This window comes from Colias croceus, chromosome Z (genome assembly GCF_905220415.1).
Source record: "Colias croceus chromosome Z, ilColCroc2.1".
Classification (NCBI taxonomy): domain Eukaryota; kingdom Metazoa; phylum Arthropoda; class Insecta; order Lepidoptera; family Pieridae; genus Colias; species Colias croceus.
In genome coordinates this window covers 7419740-7441850 of record NC_059568.1, presented here as the reverse complement: position 1 = coordinate 7441850, position 22111 = coordinate 7419740, and the positions used below count along the sequence as shown (strand labels likewise).

The following is a 22111-nucleotide window of genomic DNA, read 5'->3' as shown; positions in this document are numbered from 1 at the left end:
CAAATGCACGTGACACCATCCGTTATCACATTCGCTTTTTTAATTCAGTTACATTATATTTTATATCTCAATGTATTTATTATTATATGCATATACCTTATAAAGTCACACGTAATAGAATATCGTCTTTTTATACTTTAAAAGTTTTCTATGTACCTTTTTCCTCCATTAAGGAAGAGAAAATTCTCGTTACTCTTTGTCATAAAGCTAGTTACATTAATTAAACTAATAAAGTATTTAGACTCGGTCTTTACAGTAAGTAAGGAAATGGTTTTTAAAAGGGCGTCTTTTGTCTATGTGAAGCGTGTTCTATATAATGCATAATAACCATTAACATTTTTTTTATTTATTTACTACTACATAATTTTCACCTTTTAACAAACTTACAGGAAAACGTTTCTGATTGGAAGAGTGAACATATTGTCATTACAACAATAATCATAATATATCAGTCTCCGACACCCAAATGATATAACACGTTGAAGTGAAATCACGTTAAATGCCCGCGACCAAGTTAATCTTTTGGTAGAGCGCTGTCACTTTTCCCGCGCGAATATACGCGATAAGCAGTTTTCGAACCTAACATTCTGTCCAAAAGGCTATGTTTTGCTCTCCTTCTATGAGTGAGAACTTCCCGGCAAAGCTCGTGGAATACTTCGCCCACTTGATTGACTTGCTCGGCCGCCGCAACCTCAGCGAAACTGCATTCAAAGTCCTTTGCGAGAATTTCTCCCTCTTCTGGGCTCACCTGAAACGCAAATCATAATATTATAATATATATTAACTTTATTCAGGGCGTTCCGAGAAATGTAATGTCGTGTCGTGTATTCGAAACAGATAATAAAATCGTATTTTAAAAGAATTCTACGAATAGAGAGGTAGAGGTTTTATATTATTCTTAATAGAATTTAATAATGTAATGCTTATTCTCCGTAATGTTTATTTTTATTTCAATTTCTTCTTACTGGGTATTAGGAAAAATCCATTTAAAAATAACGGGTTCTGGAAAATCGTTGAAGTGCGCAGGTAGGTACCTACTAAACGGGATCACGTGTTTGTAGATTTCTCTCGTGCTCTTGTTTGTAAGCAGCTTAAATCACTTATGTAAAACAGAAGCATAAAATAAATAAGTACCTATTGAGAATTAAATGGTATGTTGTTTTTTTTTATAGCAGGTTGGCCCATATTGATGACCCAGTTAGCGTGGTCAGTGGGTTATATTACAAGGATAGGACAAAGATTGTATTAAAAAAGCGTGTTAAAAAAGCGTGTGTGCCGAGCACACGTGGCAGAACTGAAACTTCTTTGGCAAGATTCAAAGTTAAAAATATCGTCGCCTTACTCCATGACGTGACTGTATTGCCATGACGCGAACTTGAAAGTTGACTATCAACGCCCCAAAAAGTTTCATTTCAAAAAGAATATGGTTATTGATTTATTTTCCATTCAGGTTCGTTGCTTTGTTTGCTTTATGATTTAAGATTTTTGTTTACTACTTTCAGCAGTTTAATTTTAGGTCAACAACAAACATTGTTAAAAAAGCAGATTAAAATCAGGAAAATTTGGAATTAAAAATAATAAAACTTACTAAATATCTCAAATTTTAATATTTTGTAAATATATTGAAATTTGAAATCATTATAAATCATTGCGGTATCAAACAACGCTGCGTTATATAAATAGTTTGGGAATCGACTTACCTGCCGTAAATGTACCATATCGGCTTTATTCCCGACAAGAGTCAGGGGCACATCGGGCTGCAAGCTTTGTTTCGCGCGACGAACATAATTGAAGGACTCCCGATCCGTTATAGAATACACAAGGAAAAGCCCGTCCGCCCACTGTGCGATTTCGTTTCCCGGTAGCTCGTCAACATTCTGAAAATTTTAATCTAACTAAGCAAATTATGTAATGATTTAATGTTTATAAATTGCAAAATAGATTTTTTTATAATTTTACAATTACATATATAAGTAGTAAGTTACAAAATATTGAAGTGATTATATAGTTTTTTTTAGTATGACACAAGATATTTAAAACTATGAATATGATGTATAATATCAACACAACTGGATATTTACTAGAAAAGCTCGATATCGAGCTTGAGCGTTACAGAGCGTAAAAGAAAAAGATACGCTAATAAAACAGTAAAACAAGACAGGTAAGTATTAGTTCCTTAAATTTTTAATATTAAACACTTGACCGTAATTTGAAGCTTACTTATTGAGAAGGTACCTAGCTTTTTCCGCCTATTTTCCCTCTCTTTCTCGTTGTATATATGCTATCTCTCTCGCACACGGCACACCTCCCACCAGGTGGCGCGGCCGGCGCACGATAATGTGCAGGCGCTAGATCTTCTTCATTGGCGTCTAGCTTCCGCCGCGAGAAGGTTGTCTACAAGACTACAACCTTGGTGCTATTAAGTATTAAGTATTGCATATTGCAAGTGCTAAAAGTGTGAAAAAGTGTATCCCGTCGGATCGGTACAGTGAGTTATTTTTACATCTATTGTAATGACATTTTACTTAAAAATGAGCAAAAATCTTTTAAATCGACGGTATATCCGTTGGACTTTATTTAAAATGCTGAGGTCTTTTAGTGAATCCTTCAGCAATAGTTTATTTTTCAATATGCTTTAAATACTTAATAGCATGTTAGATATTTAAAATTAACGATACAACCGTTACATTTTACGTGAAATAGTAACTTTTCTTTTGAAATATTTTATAAGTAATGCAATATATACTAATGAATATTTGAATTTCTAATACTGTGAGTAAAGCAGATTTTAACGGATTTACCGTTCGGCTTTACTCGTATCGTTAATATTACTTTTGTGATTATTTGATATTGACTAAATATATCAAATACCCTCTCTTTTATATAGATATTTTTATTTTATTTCATTTTTAATGTGTTTTTATTACAAGGTTACAAGTGAATATTAATAGTATGTATGGATAAATCCAAGGCTAATCCTATGAGCCAACTCAAAGCTTAACAGGCATGCAATCCATTGCTACGACTTTATTACATTGTCGTTATCACTAGGAACGGTTCGGAGTATAGTTTATAACTAAAAATTATCGAACGAGATGAGTCAGCTCAAAGAACAAATTATATAGGTATTACCTATAACAGGAACAAATTGATGTTAGCGTAATTGCACGAATCACAACGTGTCCGAACATGTCGAGATATGTTATAAATCGTCCGGGAGTTAGCCGCTCATCTGAATAATGATGGAATACGCACAATGCACATGTTCAGTAGGTACCATGAACGTACCACACATTCAAAAGTATCCGTAGTCTATACGTGTCCTTTTATGAGTATTAATCTGATCCGTATATAAGCGAAAATAGACATAGGTATTACACACAGCAATTTTGGTTTGAAAATTACTTTTATTTATATTACGTTTCCTATGTTTCAAATGATGCAACTTTTTGGTTAAAACGAGTAAGTGCCAAAATTTTACATTTAAATTTTCTAGTTTGGAAAGAGACTTTATCGTATAGTTATCGAGATACCTTAATTAGAAATTAAATTTAGAGACATTTCAAAGGATTTACTATTCACATATTCTAACGTTTTAGAATAATATTATAAACTTGTACACCTTGACAAAAAGTAAAAAATTGCGGGTGAGCGGAGATTATTTTGTGCAATAAAACCGTCCTACGATGGTATGGCCACGTATGGCTGCGTTCGTAAGGAATGTTAACGGATATAAAGCAACTGAATGTGACATCGATTGTATGAACTAAATTAAATATGAATCGAAGTTCATTTTAAAATTTTGTGTAAATGATTTGAATTTTGACTTTATTAAATAGTTAAAGCCTTCTTTTTATATATACATAACAATTAATTACCATTGTCAAATCAATTCTTATTTCATCCTGGACAGCTGTTGCTAGCATTGGAAAATAAGTTAAAGTACCTTGTTACTATATTATTATTTTAAATGATTATTAACTTCTAATTTTATATTAGCACCTTAAATCTTGCTCGAAGCAGATTACATAAATGTGGCCGCTAGGTTTAACCGCTACTCCTCGCAGGTTAGGTTCGTTAGCCAGGTTAAACCCACCCTCGCAGGGTGACTATTAAGTATTTTTGGGAAGGCCCTACTTATTTCAAATTACAAACATCCCTCGCGCAGCTGTCGCTCGCACGGAAATAGGTGCAAATATATCAGCCCTCGCGGGGCTTTGATTACAACCGCCCTCAAGGAGAAATGGTGGAAATATATATCAGCCCTCGCGGGGCTTTGATTACGACCGTCCCTCACGGGGAAATGGTGCAAATATATATCGGCCCTCGCGGGGCTTTGATTGCGGTTGGTGCAAATACAAAGGATTGATCATTAAAATGATCATAGATATTTGCTTTCGTCAACGAGGACCCACGAAAATGTTAGAGATGACAGTAACGGATCTTCACTCTTCTAAGGTAGGTAGAAAAAGGTTTTGAAATCTAATTCACAGTGGGCCATCGATACAATATAAGTATAGTAATATAACCTAATAAATACAATAAAATAGGTAAGAGACGTTAAATAATGGACGCATGAAATGAATACTTTGTATCCTAAAAGGTTAGCTTACGCTTATTTAATCAGGAAACCACCATTGGTTTATCAATTATGGAAATTGCGACTTGAACAAATTGTATTTACCAATGCAGAGCCTCACAATGCAGAGAATCACAACAAAGGGAGGCGAGTCGGATCAAATATCATCTCGCAGATGATTTGTGGCGGTGGTTTCCAGGATTGTCACCAAGCCTTGTGTCAATGGTATATTTGTTATCGTAATTCCATGGCACTAGCCGACCAATTTTCACATAAAATCACCTGAAGAGATTTTTTAATCGCAAAGCGATTGAATGTAACAAATTACGATTGGTTATGTATAGTTGACCTCTCATAGGCCTACTTTAGTTGCCCGGTCTTGTAGGCAATTTATTCGACTTGTTTATCAACCCATTTGGCCTCATTATGGCACCCATGAGTTTTTCTTCAGGGCTCAAACAATAAATCGCTGAGGGATTAGGATAATCATTTGCTTAGACAAGTTTCTTGTCATCCCTTCAGGATTATTATATTATACATATAATAAACTTATATGCAACTATTAACGTAAAACGTTTAAGTACTCAACGAGTGCTGTGAATTCTGACTATTGAGTTACTTAGGATAGAGGATAATTAATAACGGAAGGTCAATCCTTCCAAACAAAAGCCTCGTATTATTAGATATTACTTGGAACCCCTACCCTTCACGAGAAAGCTCTGCCAGATGACTTCACATTTCTTTGATTTGAAGGGGGGGGGGGGGGGGGCAATAAATGCAATGCAATACAGACTATACGGCTTTTGAAACATTATAAATATACCAGATAAGCGAACTAAACCTTTCTGGTTTAGTTCTTGCTATATCGATATCCGTGCCTGCTTCTCGTGGTTGCGGTTGAATTAAGTTTATCAATGGTCATAAATGCAATTCTATACAGATGATATACTGCATTTTAAACATGACAAAGTCTAGCAAGCCAACTAAACTTTGCTAGTTTAGTTCTTACTATATCACTGTCCGTGGCTGCCTCTCGTGGTGGTTACAGATGACTAAAGTAACGTCCTGTCTTCGCATCCACAACCAACTGTCCTTTCATAATCTTAAAAGAGATTCATTCGACATAGATCCCCACGAGTTCAGTTCTTCATTTTTGCACTCGAAAAACTGTGGACAACCCACGAGCAGTGCCTCCATTGGTAGCAGTTACAATCAAGGGGTAACTAAGGTAAGCTAGCCATATTAGGGATGTTGGAACAACCGACCATATTCAGGGCAACTTTCTTTGTCCAGTTTAACGTTTAGGCAGTCGTAGCATTCCTACGGAACAAAAATGGGATCAGATCTGCACCCTTAATGCAGTTAATCGAAAGGAGATACCTTCAGATGACGATAGTATTCAGAACGCACCATATTCCTGAACATAATAATGCATATTAATCTGTTGCCATTGTCCTGCAGCAGAATTCCTTAGCGATAATTTGTTCTCGTTAGAGCGAGCGAGGGTTGTAACGATAATATGAGAAATCCTAGTCAGTTCGAGGCCTGAACGACGTGTAAGAGTACTGCTATTTCAGTAGTAGTAGCACCGAGAAGGGCGAAGGTATTCTGGAAAGCAGAACTGAAGGCCCGGTCAGCAGCACCATTCACCTAATAGACAGTGTTTAGTGCTGCACCACTAGAATCTGACTCTGAAGGTATACAGAAATGTATACTTTTTCCAAATATCAAATGTTATAGTCGGAAGAAAAATCCTATTTGCCTCCGTCTACCCAAAAGACATACGGAGTAGCTAGTAGAAGTTGGTTGAATTAGAATAAGTATAATTAAAAACCTTTGTTACTTACTGGATAAATTTGGCTCATTTCCTATCTGACGTTCATATAGCTGTTGATGGCCTAGATGTTATGCACAAACACTTTCATTATAAATAAGTCACGTTATGTAGTCCCGAGACTTTTGGTATATAAGTTCTGATGTAAACCATAACTATACCTTAAAATTAATTTGATTAAAACTTAACGTACTTAGCTGTAGTAATTGCAGGTTTGGGAAACAGATAAGCTCTTATCATTTTAGTCTCTAACTTCTTGAGTTCATTATATGTTTCCAGTACAGAGTTTAAAACCTATCAGTTTTAAATAAATAATTCATGCATTGCACTGAAAGTACCAGCCATGTTTATATTATGATCGGTGGCGTTGGCTCTAAACATTAATAGACACCGCACGCTTTGGTTGGATGTTACATATTATCTGTATTATAATTTAAACCGCTTACCTGGTTTATTTTATTACCTTATCCAAGGGATGACCTTTTAATTTATTTGACCCTAAAAGTAAAGACCAAGGTCTCTACTTGTCCGCTAGTAGCAGGTTGGGTTAGAACTGTGTGAGTTGAGACAGCTGGTAAATCTATGTTATGAGGATTCAATGGTGCTTCTACAGAAGTCTAATTGAATAAATAAAGGTTTGAGTTTGAGGTATTCTTGCCTCGTCGGTGATGAGCTGTTGCTTAATTTTGTAAGTAACATCTAAATGCGTAATTAAAAGTCGTTACTTGCTCTTTCGCAGATTTACGCTAAAGATAGTGGAAATTGTAGTAACTTTAACTTTTCAAGCCCAAAAGGTTAACTAAGGTACGCTTGAACCAATCTCATAAGTTCTAATACTTTTAATCATTATGATTTACTTTTTGGTTCTTATTTGATTAACTTTTTATTGTTAATATAAATAATATAAAAATTTAAAAATTTGTGTGATTTATTGGTATACTATCTGCACACCTTACTCTTTCAAATAAAGAAATAAGTAATTACTTATGTACCTATTCAAATTCACATTGGCGTCCATATATTGTACACCAGGTGGGTAACAAACAGGTCTCAATAAGTAAGCTTCAAATTACGGTCAAGTGTTTAATAGCTGTGTTTTACCTGAAATAAAACACATATTAAATACTTACCTATATTTGAAGCTTACACTTAACGTCCACCTGTTGAGTATTTCGACTCAATGAAGAAGATCTAGCGCCTGCACATTATCGTGCGCCGGCCGCGCCACCTGGTGGGAGGTGTGCCGTGTGCGAGAGAGATAGCATATATACAACGAGAAAGAGAGGGAAAATAGGCGGAAAAAGCTAGGTACCTTCTCAATAAGTAAGCTTCAAATATAGGTAAGTATTTAATATGTGTTTTATTTCAGGTAAAACACAGCTATTATAATGCTAAAACAGTGTCTAAGTTTAGATTTCTGCTTGGTAACCTAAAAAAACAGCATTACGCCCAATTTTTAAAAGCCTACTACGCCTTCTGATTTTCCATAAAACATTACAGAATGAAAATAACGGGATTAATTAGTGATTATTCGTTGACGTAATACCCGGATTATTACAATAAAGGGAGGTAAAAAAAGGAAATATTGCTTATCTTTATAATAATTACCCAATTATAAAGATAAGTAATTTTTTTATTTCGATTTTCCGTACCGTCTAAAATTTAAAACTAATTTACTGTAAATGTGATTGTAAAGCTTTTGTTTTAAAACCACCTTGTTACGTAGCATTATGAGCGATGAGAATAAACAAAAAGAAATATAAAATAATTTTCATAAAATTCCAGCATCGTGTAATTTGATAGACAAGTGAAAAATTATACAAAGTATCCGTGTAAATTTGTGCAGAACTTGGATGAAAAATCTACTATATACAAGGTGAAAGGTAAGACGTTTGACAAATTTAGACAGGAGCTCTTGAGTAGAACTCATGAAACTGAACAACTTTTGTTCTACAACTTTGCTGAATTCGTAGAAAAAAATTTGGACTTTGTATGGAAATCTGTCAGCTGATTAGCGAAGTTTCCTTACAAAGTCAAATTTTTTTTTACGAATTCAGCAAAGTTGTAGAACAAAAGTTGTTCGGTTTCATGAGTAGAAGCTCCTGTCTAAATTTGTCAAACGTCTTACCTTTCACCTTGTATAGGTACGAGTAGGTACCTATTTCAAACAGAATTCATAACGTTTTATTAAAAAATGTGTGCGTGTACTAGTGTACACACGTAAAACTTCTTTATGACCTTATTTTTCAAAAAATAATTTACTATATGCAACTTTACAGTAATACGTCGAATCACGCGTAGTAGGAATAAGAAAATGATGGCGCGTAACGGAAAACTGTCACGCGTAACGAAAAATTGTTACACTAAATTTTTTCCAACCCCGATAAAGAAGTTTCACGTCAAAAAGTAATTAATTAAAAGGATTTCATATACGCACGTTGTTTAAATTTTCACATTAATTTAAAACTACGATGCATTGTAGTACATGTTTAAAGTAGGACGTGTACTTACCTTAGGACAAGTGTCAAGGATTTCAAATAAAATTGGTTCACCGTCCAAAAGCGCCTCGTGTTTGTATTTACTTTCTGAAAACCAAAATAACATATTGAAACATCTCGATGTTCGTCTTGTGTTGAAATCTAAACAAAAGGTTAATCCGATGCAAGTGATGTATAAATAAAGGAATAATGGAAGTAGGGGTGCGATGAAAAGTGCCTTAGTTAAACAAAACCAATATTTTATCATATATTTTATAACTTTCTACATATTAGTTATATAGTTATAATAAGTTTATTAAAAGAACCTCTTTATTGTACCTATATTTATTTTCTTTTTTTAATTATTATAGAACTATAAGTACTTAGTAAATTTAAAAATAAAGTTACCTTGCTGGTGGTCGTATTCTCCGATGTATCGTTTAGTCAAAAATCGTACCGTCAGTGCTGTGGAAAAATAAAAAGTGAGACTAAAAAACCAAACTACCTATAATATAAACAATGATCAACAGTTGAAAAGTTCTGTTTCAACATTTCATAAGCGTTGATTCAAAATTTTTAGACCGTCTGAATTATTTATAATAACATGCGCACGAAATTGATAATGTAAATAAATAAATGTCGAATATAAAACATATCCGCACGAATGTATGAATGAATGTACCTAACTCAGGCGAACGCACTAGCTTCGAAGATCTGAAATAAATTATATTCGAAATCTACTCTGGTTTAACCGAACGGCACTTGTAAATTATAAAATCAAAATACAAAAGGTGGATATTTCAGGGATATGGATTTAATTAGTACCAAAATTCAATGCATCGAGATTGTATACGAAAATCACGGTCTCCTGCAGTTTCATAGCGTAGGTTGGTGTAACAGCATACGTTCTATTATTATCATTTATCAACCACTAATTAATGATATAGATTCAAACGATCAATAGATATTCAATGCGCATCAGGGTTTACATGTATGCACCGATAATCCTAAAGCCTAATATGGAACCTTAGTATGGAACAATGATATTACACAGAATTTCAGTTCAATTAACATATTATATAAATTAGGTAGGTAACAATGGTCATAGTTTGGGCTCAGTGTCCTTTTATTGGGCAGTATGGGGCAGTATCGATTTGTTTTATTGAGGCACAAAAGATATGCTTACTGTGTGCAGTTTGAATATTAAGATATTTTTCAATGCATCCTGCACGCCTGCCTGACCCATCTGCTATCAGCGAACCGTATCGAGTATACGCTATACGGACTTTTTATTGAAGAAAATTAGTCCACAAAATATATCCAGCTAATGATTACATGTAGTTAAACCACGACTATATTCTGAAATACATTTTTACTATCCATGCAGACAATAGTTTTATTGAGTCAGTCCAGTCAAAAATACTTTTATTATTATAAGATGCAGAGTGATGCAGATGTATACTATTCGTCATATAATAATTCAGCAGAGGCGGCAATACTGCTCGAAAAATATCTGATAAACGTCATCTTACCAGTCCTTATTATATAAATAAGATCTTTGGCACTCACGCAGTCAATATTCTGATCTCATTTGTTAAATAATAATTGACCAGTATAACTTATGTTTTCACGAATGAGACACCACACACTTCGTGTCAGAGAAGAAAATAATATATATTATCTTATTATCTTTTAGAAAAAAAATGTAACAGTAAATAATATATGAACATTGTTATTTATAGATTGTATACTATATCTGAATTTTATTAGAAAAGACTGCTCTCAAATTGTATTAAAAAAACGAGAATACAGAGAGAGCTTTCACATAAAACTCGTACATTATTTTCTGTATCCAATATCAGGTTTTTGTGTTTTTACAATTTTTTCCGTAACACCAGACACGACAGCTTTTCGCTACAGTATAAGAAAGATATAATGAATATTTTATCAAATAACCTATGAAAGGATTTTAATTAAAGAACGAAGCACAACGAGAGTATAAATTCAATGCTTTGATATACGCTATAGTAGATATACCTTTCTATTTCCTATGATATTATAAATTATAAAACACGGTGGCGTAATAACGTTTTTAATTTTTGATTAGATATTAATTATTATGCCTAGCTATTTATTATCTATGATATCAGCGAAAACGCATAAAACGGTGTAGAATGAATCCACTACAATACGATTGGGAACTAAAGATGCACTAATTGCATTGTGTTCAATGTTTTTATAATATTTTATATTTATAATATTTTTGTTTATAAATACATCCACATGGATTTACGTGTAGTGGATTCATGCACTAAATTTTTTTCACAAGGCGCAAGCAACTCATGGAAATAGGCTAATAGATTGTTACAGAGCTATGATGTCAGGTCAAAGTTCACTTTAAAATGCAATATCACAACAATATTTTGTGTAAGTAACACTTTTTGCTTGTGGTGGATTGATTGACATACAACAAATGAGTAGATCGACATAAGTATCTATGAAAAACTTTAATTACCTAATAAATAAAGCTTCTTAGCTCAATATCTCAGTAAAACATCATTGTAATTGTTGAATTTGAAATGCTTTATAAATATAAATAAGAAAGGATGAGGGTTCGAATCCCGCCCCGTGATCGATTTTTTTCTATTTATTAGTTGGTTTGTAATTGGTTATCATAACTGTACATTATACTTTTTATATGAAAAATAAGTATAATCAAAAATAATCTGAGAACACGTACCTATTTGATTCAATAAAATTTAAGATTTTGTGAGTCAACATGATTTAATATTAGGTAAGTGCCGAAAACTATATGACGACTCTAGAATCGAAAATGAGATAAAAATACAGTAGGTACATGTATAATATTTTCCCGGCAATATGAAGAGATCTGTGAACTGTGAAGAGATCAAAGCAATGTATTCAACACGACAGCGTTCAGCATACCATTGTGAAGTACTTACTTAAAACAAAGAAGTGCTTTAATTATCCAATGTTTAGAAAACAACGGGTCGTATTTATAAACTTAGGTACAAATGTTTTGAACTTTATAAACTACGTGAGGAATGGTGCAAATTTTAAAGCTCTCATTAGGTAATTACTATTTTCAGTTGTCTACACATTCCTCGTTCTTATCCGGAAAATAATAACATGGTAACAAAAACATTTACAGAAATGTAACTAAATAAACAAAACTTATGAAAGTTGGTTTTAGAAATTTAATTAGTGGTAGTAAGAGCTAAGTATATGACATGAAGATATCATGTACTAATTACTATTTTTTATGTCAGCTCGACCTTTTTTCTGCAAATGTGTATTGGGATAAAGTAAGTAAGGGATGGATTGACTATCGAAATTTAGTAATGGACTGCGATCTCACCGCTCATGACAGTATGAAACACATTAGCTATTAGTATTTGACGGCGATTTTCTTTGAGAGTGTGGTATATTTCCCGATGTCGGTCCATTACGTGCCGGAGCGTGTTTGTAGTGACATTAAAACTAGTTCGGATTTATCATATTGCAATTTCCAAATACAATGCGCAATTTATAGATAGTATCTACGTCATAGGTTCGGTATTTGTATAGGTGGTTCTTTTTTTCCGCTATTAAAAACTGTTACATCGTTTTTTTTTAATCTCCGTATTAAAACCATCGTTCGTGGGTTTATGACCGTTTGGAAAATTTAAGGGGAATTCTTTTCCTCTATATTAACACGTGTGACGTGATGCTACTTTAACGACTATGACGAAATAATCCGGTTAGATAAAGCATTAGGTATATACTCGCAAATAGTCTTCACGTTTCTTGGGATATTTTCAGCACAACAAAGGTCGACCTACGTGCCATTGTCTTATCTTTGGATCGCAATTCTTGGCTAAATTTACTATTTTTCATCGTGAATTTAAACCGATAATAATTCACCGAAGAGCATTTTTTTTTTTTACAATCGATAGGCAGACGTTTGACCACAATTCCTACCTGATGGAAAGCGGCGATGTGGTCTACTTGGGTGCACATCTGCCTAGGAGGAGCCTATTCACCATAGCTTTGAAGAGGTCCTGGGTTGTATTGCTCAGGAAAAATAGTGGTAGGGAGTGATTTCCATTGTTTGGCTGTTTTAATTATGAAAGAAGACTCGAAGCGACGAGTTCGAATGTTAGGGATATCCACAATGAAAGGATGAAACCCCTCAGCACGCCTCGAAGTACGATTGAGGAAAGGAGATGATGGAATTAAGTTGTGTAAACCTAGCGCACACTCGCCGAAGTGCAACCTGTAGAACACCGAAAGACATGCCACCTCACCACGGTGCTCAAGACTCAAGAGTCGAGCATCAACTAAGGGGGTGTTGTTAATAATACGTTTGGCACGTCTTTCTATTGAATTCAAAGCTCCAAGGTGGCATCTAGCCGCGCCTGCCCACAAGTGACTACAATACTCCACACACGAACGGACTTGAGCTTGGTAAAGATTAAGAAGCTGTCCCGGTGTGAAGTATTGCTTGCAGTATTGCTTGACCTTGTTCAGAATACCGAGCTTCTTGGCGGCCAGATGGGCCTTGGATTCAATAAACTGACCGTAGTTGATTGTAGAAGATAAAGTGACACCAAGCAACTCCAGACAGTCGGCTATTGCTAGAGGCACATCTCGAAAGATCGGAGTGGATGTTATAGAACTCCGTTTTGCGGAAAACAGACACGCTTGAGTTTTGGATGCGTTAAACCCTACAAGATTGGCATCGCCCCAATCGGACACAGCCTGAAGAGTTAGGTTCAAGCGAACAACCATGTCCTCCCGAAGAGATTCGGTCTCAACCTTTGAAGTGCGGGCACTGGACTTGTATCTTTCGACAATAGTGCTGTCATCTGCATAACTAAACATATTCGGAGCAATCATGTCGTCTATGTGCAGAAGAAACAGTGTTTCCGAAAGAACGGACCCCTGCGGAACGCCGGCGCGGAGAGAGTATAAGAAATTATATTCTGATGTTTTGTTGCTATGTGTCTATAATCGTTTATAAGTACGAAACTTATTATGAGATTATTATGAGATTTGGGATAAAATAACATGATAACTGCTTGATACGAAATTTATTATGAGACTAGCTGTGCCCGCGACTTCGTCCGCGTGGAATAGTGACTGCATAGTAGTTACTACTTATCTTAAATTATTGAGTAAACACAGACTACCATAAATAATTAAAAGAACTGTAAGTAAAATTTATTACTAAACTGAGCTAAACAATACAAAAAAAAAGCCTTATTAATTTTCTACGTAAAATTTCTTTTAAATTATGTCATATTATTTTTAGGCACCAGGGGGGAGGGGAGCAAATTTCTTTTCCTTCCTTCCTTGTATGGATGTTTTTAACTATGTATCGTGCAGCAACTGATCAGCTTAATCGATACTCAGTTTTTATCAAATCCAGCACAAAATCCAAATCAGATCTTTCCTGAATCCTGTCTCACGCCTGTAGGTAGTAACTAAACCGTTTAGACCGTGCAATAAAAATTAAATAAAAAAAAAAAAAACAGCGCTACGAAGAAAAGTGCATACATAGAAAAAGGAATAAATAATTTCACAAACTTCCCGAAGATTTTTAAAAATAAATACCATTTTAAATATTTATAAAAAAAAAACAAAGTCATCGGGGCTGCCATGCCAACATCATCATAATATACCTCATTATCAAAATACATATATGGTACTTAATTTTAAAGATCGTCGGGAAGTTTGTAAAATAATTATTCTGCCCTCAGAAGCCAAAAAGCGGTATCTCAAAAAAATGCCAATTTCAGATTTTTGTTGCATCTGATAGCTTAACAAATTCCTTACATGTTAAGTGAAGTTACATGGCGCTATCTCAACCAGAAACCACCTAAAACCTACTAAGAAAATATTGCATATCTCAAATTTATACGATATTACTAAGGAGCTGAGAGGTATATCATTATTTTTAAACACAATGGCCGTATATTTACGCTTATGGTGGAATCGCTTAGAAATGTTCTTATAATTGCTGGCCAAAATTTTCTAAGATTATTGGCGGTATCTGTTGAATGCGTAGCGAACTATTGATAAATTTGTGAACGAATTCTTTTGCACGATGATACACACGATAAAAATAATATAAAGAGTGACTGTATTTGTTGTCAAAATTTGGTTGGGCCAAGGTTGGGCATATGGAAAAAGCAAATAGATCCAGACATAATAAATCTGATACAGAATACAAATAAAATGATACTGTAATATATTCTGTGGACTTACAAAAATAATAATGCTTCCTAGGATAGATATGTTCATTGTTCAAGTCTGCTGTTTTCAATCACAGGATAGTCGTTTATAATGAGAATTTTGTACCAACTGGTAAAACTGGTGTTGTGGCATCAGGAATAGGCATGACGACAGTATCCATAAATGATCGTATTAGTGTTTTTAAGGGAAAATGTATAATAAATAAATTAAATATAAGTAGTGACTTAAAAATCTTAAAAACATTAAGATTAATGAGATTATCAATAAAATAAAACATTGAAATTCTGCAGTTCGCCATTTTGACTAAAACACGCGTGACGTCACGATTAAGTAAACAACTCACGTCAGATGTATTTTGTTGTTATGAATATGTTGAGAATACGCATTTTTATTTATTTTCTATTGTTTCACGTATGCTTTATCGACTCAGAACAGAAATATAATTGCGAATTCACGAATACGTGGTTTCGGGGTTCTCCGCGCCAACTTTATACAATAATTTCTTATTATTTTCTCGCTTGAAATAATTACTAACACATTTTTGAGCATTATTTTTATGTGGATTCACACTGCAATACTGCACACTACTTATAAACTTTGAAATTCGTTTCTATAACACATATTAAATAAATATTTCTTTAATTTTCTTCGCAATGTGTACAAATAATTACGTATTTACCAAAGAGTGACGTCACGCCTATGCCATGACACCTGCGAGCTGTTTTGGCACAGTTAATAAATATTTTTTGAAAAATGGCTTTTATCTTCGTTAAATTTAAGTATATTACCGAAATATAGGGTTTTTCTTGTATAGTAAACGTATACACACATTATGGAAGAGGATTTCAAAATCTTTCGTCATGCCTATTGTTTCACCGAGATGACTAAAATATAATTATATGGGCTGACTGAATTATATGTGTTCAGCGCAAAATAAAAACTGGACATTCTTTTCTTTTCTAATTTATATAGATTATAGTTAATTCGGGTGAAACAGAATTGTTATAAAGTTTTTTGAAGCCGGCCACACTTTTATGTCTGCTGATTCATTTCATCACAGAGTTGAATTATCTATGAAGCGGATGAAGAATAAGACACGATTTTAAAAACGAATGCTCTTCCACCTCCAAAGAAGAAAATTTGCCAAGCTAAGCTAAGCCAAGAAGGACAATATTTTTAAATCCCTTCAAAATATAGTGGAGAGAGCTCCCTACTTCTGACTGATTTATGACATAGATACCGATTTTCAAAATTTTAAATTTTGTAATTATTTTAATCTTAAGTTAATTAAAATTATTTCCAAATGTACTTTTTTCGGGTTTTATTTTATTTTACATGGATTTTTAGCAAAAATGTTTAGAAAAACATTTGTATGAAAATTCCTATGAACACACTATAACTAAAAGCGGTAACTCATATTAATAAACATATTATTCGAAGCCCAATAGCGGTATCTCAAAAATGAGGTAAAAAAACTTATTTTTTCTGTTTTTTAAACATATCAATAAGAAATATGGGTATGATTATCTAATATTATGAATGAATAATTTTAAAACTACTTTACTAAGTTGACGCGAAATCAAAAAAACTAAAACATGAATTTTCTCGAGTCTCACTTTTTTGAGATGACGCTTTTTGGCTTATGAGGGCAGTATTTATTCCTTTCGGTTTCTTATTTTCATGTAATATTTTCAAGTGAGCGAGACCTACCTCTACCTCCATATTACATTCCTACATCATATTGATATCTATAAGTTTGTTGCTCCTTGACATCTTTTAAGTTGGGCCGTAACCGTGCACAAATTGTAATGGACCACAGTGGCAAAAGAAGTGGTATACTTAGGAAAAAATATTGCCAAGGGCCAGGCCTATGTAGCTTTGAGTAGAGTTCAAAATTTCCAGGGTGTGGCTATCCTCTCGCTCCCATATCCCCTCTTCTTTCACAGACTTTCAACCCTTCCCTTTCCATCCCTAGTAAATGGCAGAACCGATTTTGGTGTAAACCATATCTAATTGTACCTATATGTACACGTCATATCCTGTAGTTTGATGCTCCATTTGGTTTATTTATCCCCACTGTCACCCCTAAAAAGCCCTAAATGTAATAAACGGATGAACCGATTTCGATAAAATATGACTAATTGTAATTCACACGTTGCTCTTTCATATTTTGATATGCCGCTTGAGTATATTATTTGACCACATTACTCATTCCCAATTTTACCGCTGTAATCTAATAAATGGATAAACCGAATTGGATAAAAATATAACTAAGTGTACTTCACCCGTTATGCACTTTTATTTGATATGTCACTTGGGTATATTTGACAACATTCGTTTTTTTTCATTCCCACTTTTACCCATAAAAAGGTATAATAAGTGGATGAACCGATTTTGATAAAACATGTCTAATTAAACTTTACACGTCATGCCCTTTCATATTATGATATGTCACTTGAGTATATTTTTGACAAATTCATTTTTTTATTACCACTTTTATACGTATATTAAATAAATGGATGAACCGATTTGTTACTGATAGGTCGTTCACTTTCATTTAATATATCACTTAGGTACTTATATTTGATAACTTTCGTTTTTTTCATTCCCACATTTACCCCTATAATAATATACCTAGGTATAATAAATGGATGAACCGATTTTGATACACTTTATCTAAGAACCAGCGTCGGAAAATATGCTGCCTAACTAAAAAAACCGCATCTAATTCGGATTACCTGTTAGCGAGCTACGGTGGCACAAACAGACACACACACACAGACACACATAGCGGTCAAACACTTATCACCCATCTTTTTGCGTCGGGGGTTAAAAATATAATACGACATAATTTAAAGGACATTTTATGTATAAAATTTACCTAGAAGTAAGAATAATTCTAATTTGACCAACCCCCCCCCCCCCACCCTTGGGCACTTTCGATATGATCACTTGGACATTTACAGGAATAATAATTGTAACAGATAACTTACGTTTTATCGTACAGTGCCTTGAATGCCTTAGCAAATGTTCGCCGTGAATACTTAAATGGTCATAACTTTTTTATTTACGAACCGATTGACATGAAATAAACACTAAATGTTAAATGAAGATTACCACAATATATTAGTGAAAACCGCATCTTAATCGGATAAGCCGTTTCTGAGATTAGCGTGCACGAACATACAGACAAACAGACAAACAGACAAACAGACAAAAATTTTTTTAACTACAGTTTTGGGTTTGGGATCGATTTAATAATAGCACCTGCTATTTTTTTTTTATATATTTTGATTGTACAGACACGACTTTTCTAGAATTTTATTATATGTATTGATTTGGGATAAAATAACATGATAACTGCTTGCACAAGCAGATATCGCCTACGATGAAATGCTATTGGGAAACATAAGTGTATTGGAATTCATACTCGCTGACCCATATACATATCAAAGTTTGTACCAATAACATTGTTGGCGCCAAAATTAGATGCGTAACGAAACTAAACCGAATCGAGCAAATCTTTGAAAGTAATGTTGTTCAGGCCACGTGGCTGAAATTCATTGCTGTAGGTACGTAGATACGTTCGTGGGCTGTGGCTTAGGATTTGATATACCGCGCTGAAAACGAGAGGCGAGACCGCGGTAAATTATGGGACGATTGAAATGAGAACACTGTTATGTGTTCTTTAAATTTATTAAAAAGCACGATGTGCTCGTGTTTATTTTTGTTGTGTATTACACATCTGAATATTGACGTACCTAAGTATTTCAAACGTGAGCACTTTAGTTGGAATATAGATATCTACATAATAAATTATAAATTTATTATAACTGAATAACATCTATTAGATAGATACATCTAGATACCTATGACTAAACCATTTGTAAAAAAGTGGGTTCATTAAAACAAGTTCCGCGCAATCTTTGAATGTACTTAGATATAACAGGTAAGTAGGTATTTTAGACAATTAGGTACCTACTCATCCATACTAATATTATAAATGCGAAAGTAACTCTGTCTGTCTGTCTGTTACTCAATCACGCCTTAACTACTGAACCAATTTGCATGAAATTTGGTATAAAGATATATTGATACCCGAGAAAGGACATAGGATGGGTTTTACCCCGGAAATCCCACGGGAACGGGAACTATGATGCCGCGTGTGGAAAGCTAGTGTACCTAAGTATAAATTATATATACCCACACTAATAAAAAAAAACCCTTTCTCACGCCAAAATTACAGAGTGGATTTTGTTGAATGTTTTATTCAAAAGTTTTATGTTTATAAGTATAGGTAGTAGCTATTAGTCCTCGGCAACATAATAAATACCTAATGTATTTTGAAGGATTTAATCTGAATATGAATGTACGCATGAGCAAACGAAATCGTGGCTAATCTATACCTACCAATAATAAAAATCGAAAAATAAGCGAAAAACTTCCTGAACGGCTGGACCGATTTTTTTAAAGTACCTAACCTAAGAATACAAATCGCAATGCAAGCAAATGCTACTGAAATGCTCAAAACATGCGCAAACTGCCATATTTTACGTAAAATCACATAAGAATTTTAGCTCGACAACAATTCTAATATTCATTAATTTGCTACCGCTTTGTTATGGAGGAGTTGCTAAGAAATTATTCACATTCGTTAGGAATGAAGATATAATACTAAAATTTATTTTTTTACAAAATATTGTATTTTCAACGAACTCGGCAAGTAGCAGAAAGATATAGAAATTGATCATAAATTTTTATCCAAAAAAATTAATAGTAATTTTCAGTAGAAAAAGCCCAAAAGATACTTATAAAAAAACTTGTCAAAGATTAACTACGCTGACAGTAAAGACATCTAAAATGTGAAAGCATTAGTAGGTACCTACATTTGTACATACAGAAAACACATGCCATTTTATTTATATTTTACTGGAGTACGCCAATCATCATTAGCAGCGTTATATTATCGTATTAAAATTTAAAACATAACATTAAATAGAATCTGGAAAATATTCAGGACCTTGAGACACCACTTGTAGTTCATCGTTTTATTTTTGTATTAGCATTGATGTCGTTACAATGCGTAGGATTATTAAATACCACATTTTTTTATATCACTTAAAATGTATAAAGTAGGTAGTGATGTTTATTGAACGCAATTATTGCGAATATAGGTAAATAGTCCTCTTCACTTCCAGATTTATTATTATTTTGAACAATTCACTGACGTATTTTAATTCTCAATTAATATACCTACTTAGGCATTAAAAATCTCCACGCGAAATCATTCAAAATTAAAGCCAACTTTTGTTCCATGAAACTTTTAAAAAATAAGTCAAATATAGAGAATTTTACCAAAAGCAAAACACATAAATATTTTTTGTAAATTTTTGTGAAAATTAAATAACAGATATTGGAACTAAACACATAGCCATTATATGCCTCGCACTGTCACTCACGTACCACTTTTCCCGACGGACGGGGCGCCGATCACCGCGACTTTCACTTCTGACAGCGACGACTTCTTCCGCCTGATCCCGCGCGTGGTCATTTTGCCGAGATCATGGTCCTGCCGCGCAGCGAGCCTACGGAATGCCCGCGGGCGCCGAAGCGCGAACACTGTTCCGATCGAACCCCGCTCCCGCTTGCCGGCTAAAAATACATAAGGCGACACAGCTCTGACATCGGCTCTCGTGTTAATGGGTCAAGATCTGGCCAAGATCAGTTGTGCAAATAGGCATGTTTACGTCGCGGGCTTCCTGACGCCCGCCCCACGTGTCCGTGGCGATAGGCCAACGTCGCCCGAGGCTCTTGACTTTGTTTTGTATGAACTTGTACCATATATCATCTGCCCAAACAGGTTGGTTACAAATTGATTTTAGACAACGTGGAAGCAAATTGAAATGAACATCTATTATTATCATTTGTATTATGTGTCAGTATGTATTTTGTTATGTGGAATCAAATAAATGTTCCTTCTTCCTTGATTTTAGGAGCCGTCCCTAACTATAGGTATATCCCTATCGATCTATGATCTACAAGCAATAAGCGGCAACCCACCCAATTCTAATGGCCACAAGGTTGGTAAGCATATATTTATTTATTTATTTATGCTTTATTGCTCAAGATAAATTACAAAATGAGACTTAGCCTAGGATACATTACAACAAACGGCGGTCTTATCGCTAAATAGCGATTTCTTCCAGACAACCGGTTGTACAGAGAGAAATTAAGTAAAGGATAGGAATAGGGCAGAGCACAAATAAATATATACATACAAAAATAAAATAAATAGGAAATAAAAATAAATAAAATAATAACAGCATAATATACAAGCCACAAGAATGAGATAAATAATATACATATGTTCACAAATATATACATACATACTTAAGAGAAGAGAAAAAAAAATACCTATATAAATATATCTAATAAACATACTAGGGACATTGAGAAAGATAAAAATCACGAACCATATTTTTAAAAGTATCATATACTTAAAACTTCAATATCAAATCACATTTCAAAACATTAGTTAAATAAACGAAGAGTAAAATAAATACACTAACAAATTCGCCAATTATTTTAAGTGCCGCGGCACTCACAATTCATCAAGGATTTTGATGTATCCGCACCCTTGGTGCGAACCTTCAAATTTTGCGACCTCTTCAAAAATAATATAGTTACTATCCAACGCCACATGTTACAATATATTTCAGGTCGCAATATATGCGTACCGAAGATATATCTCAAGCTATCAACACGTCCGTGACGGATTTTCTCATTGTGGAAAGGCCAAGATAATTCGAAAACAAAAGTAACTGAGTACTTTTAGTTAATGCAATATGTTCCTCCATCGGAATGCCTGGCCCGGCGCCAAACAACATCTCAGGTACAATTAAAATGTCCATATGTGTTAAGAATGGCATTATTGTTACATTTATAGACAATCAACTCTGGATC

At 34.0% G+C, this 22111-nt stretch overlaps 1 protein-coding gene across 1 annotated transcript; it reads right to left on the bottom strand.

Moving 5' to 3' along the window:
- Positions 1-367: 367 nt before the first annotated feature.
- LOC123705612 (ras-related and estrogen-regulated growth inhibitor) lies at positions 368-20816 on the bottom strand. The gene is made up of 5 exons (XM_045654483.1): positions 20612-20816; positions 9299-9355; positions 8925-8998; positions 1701-1877; positions 368-748 (listed from the first exon to the last, which is right to left on the bottom strand). The coding sequence occupies exons 1-5, from the start codon at positions 20697-20699 to the stop codon at positions 515-517; spliced, it is 630 nt and encodes a 209-aa protein (XP_045510439.1). The 5' UTR covers positions 20700-20816; the 3' UTR covers positions 368-514.
- Positions 20817-22111: the final 1295 nt, after the last annotated feature.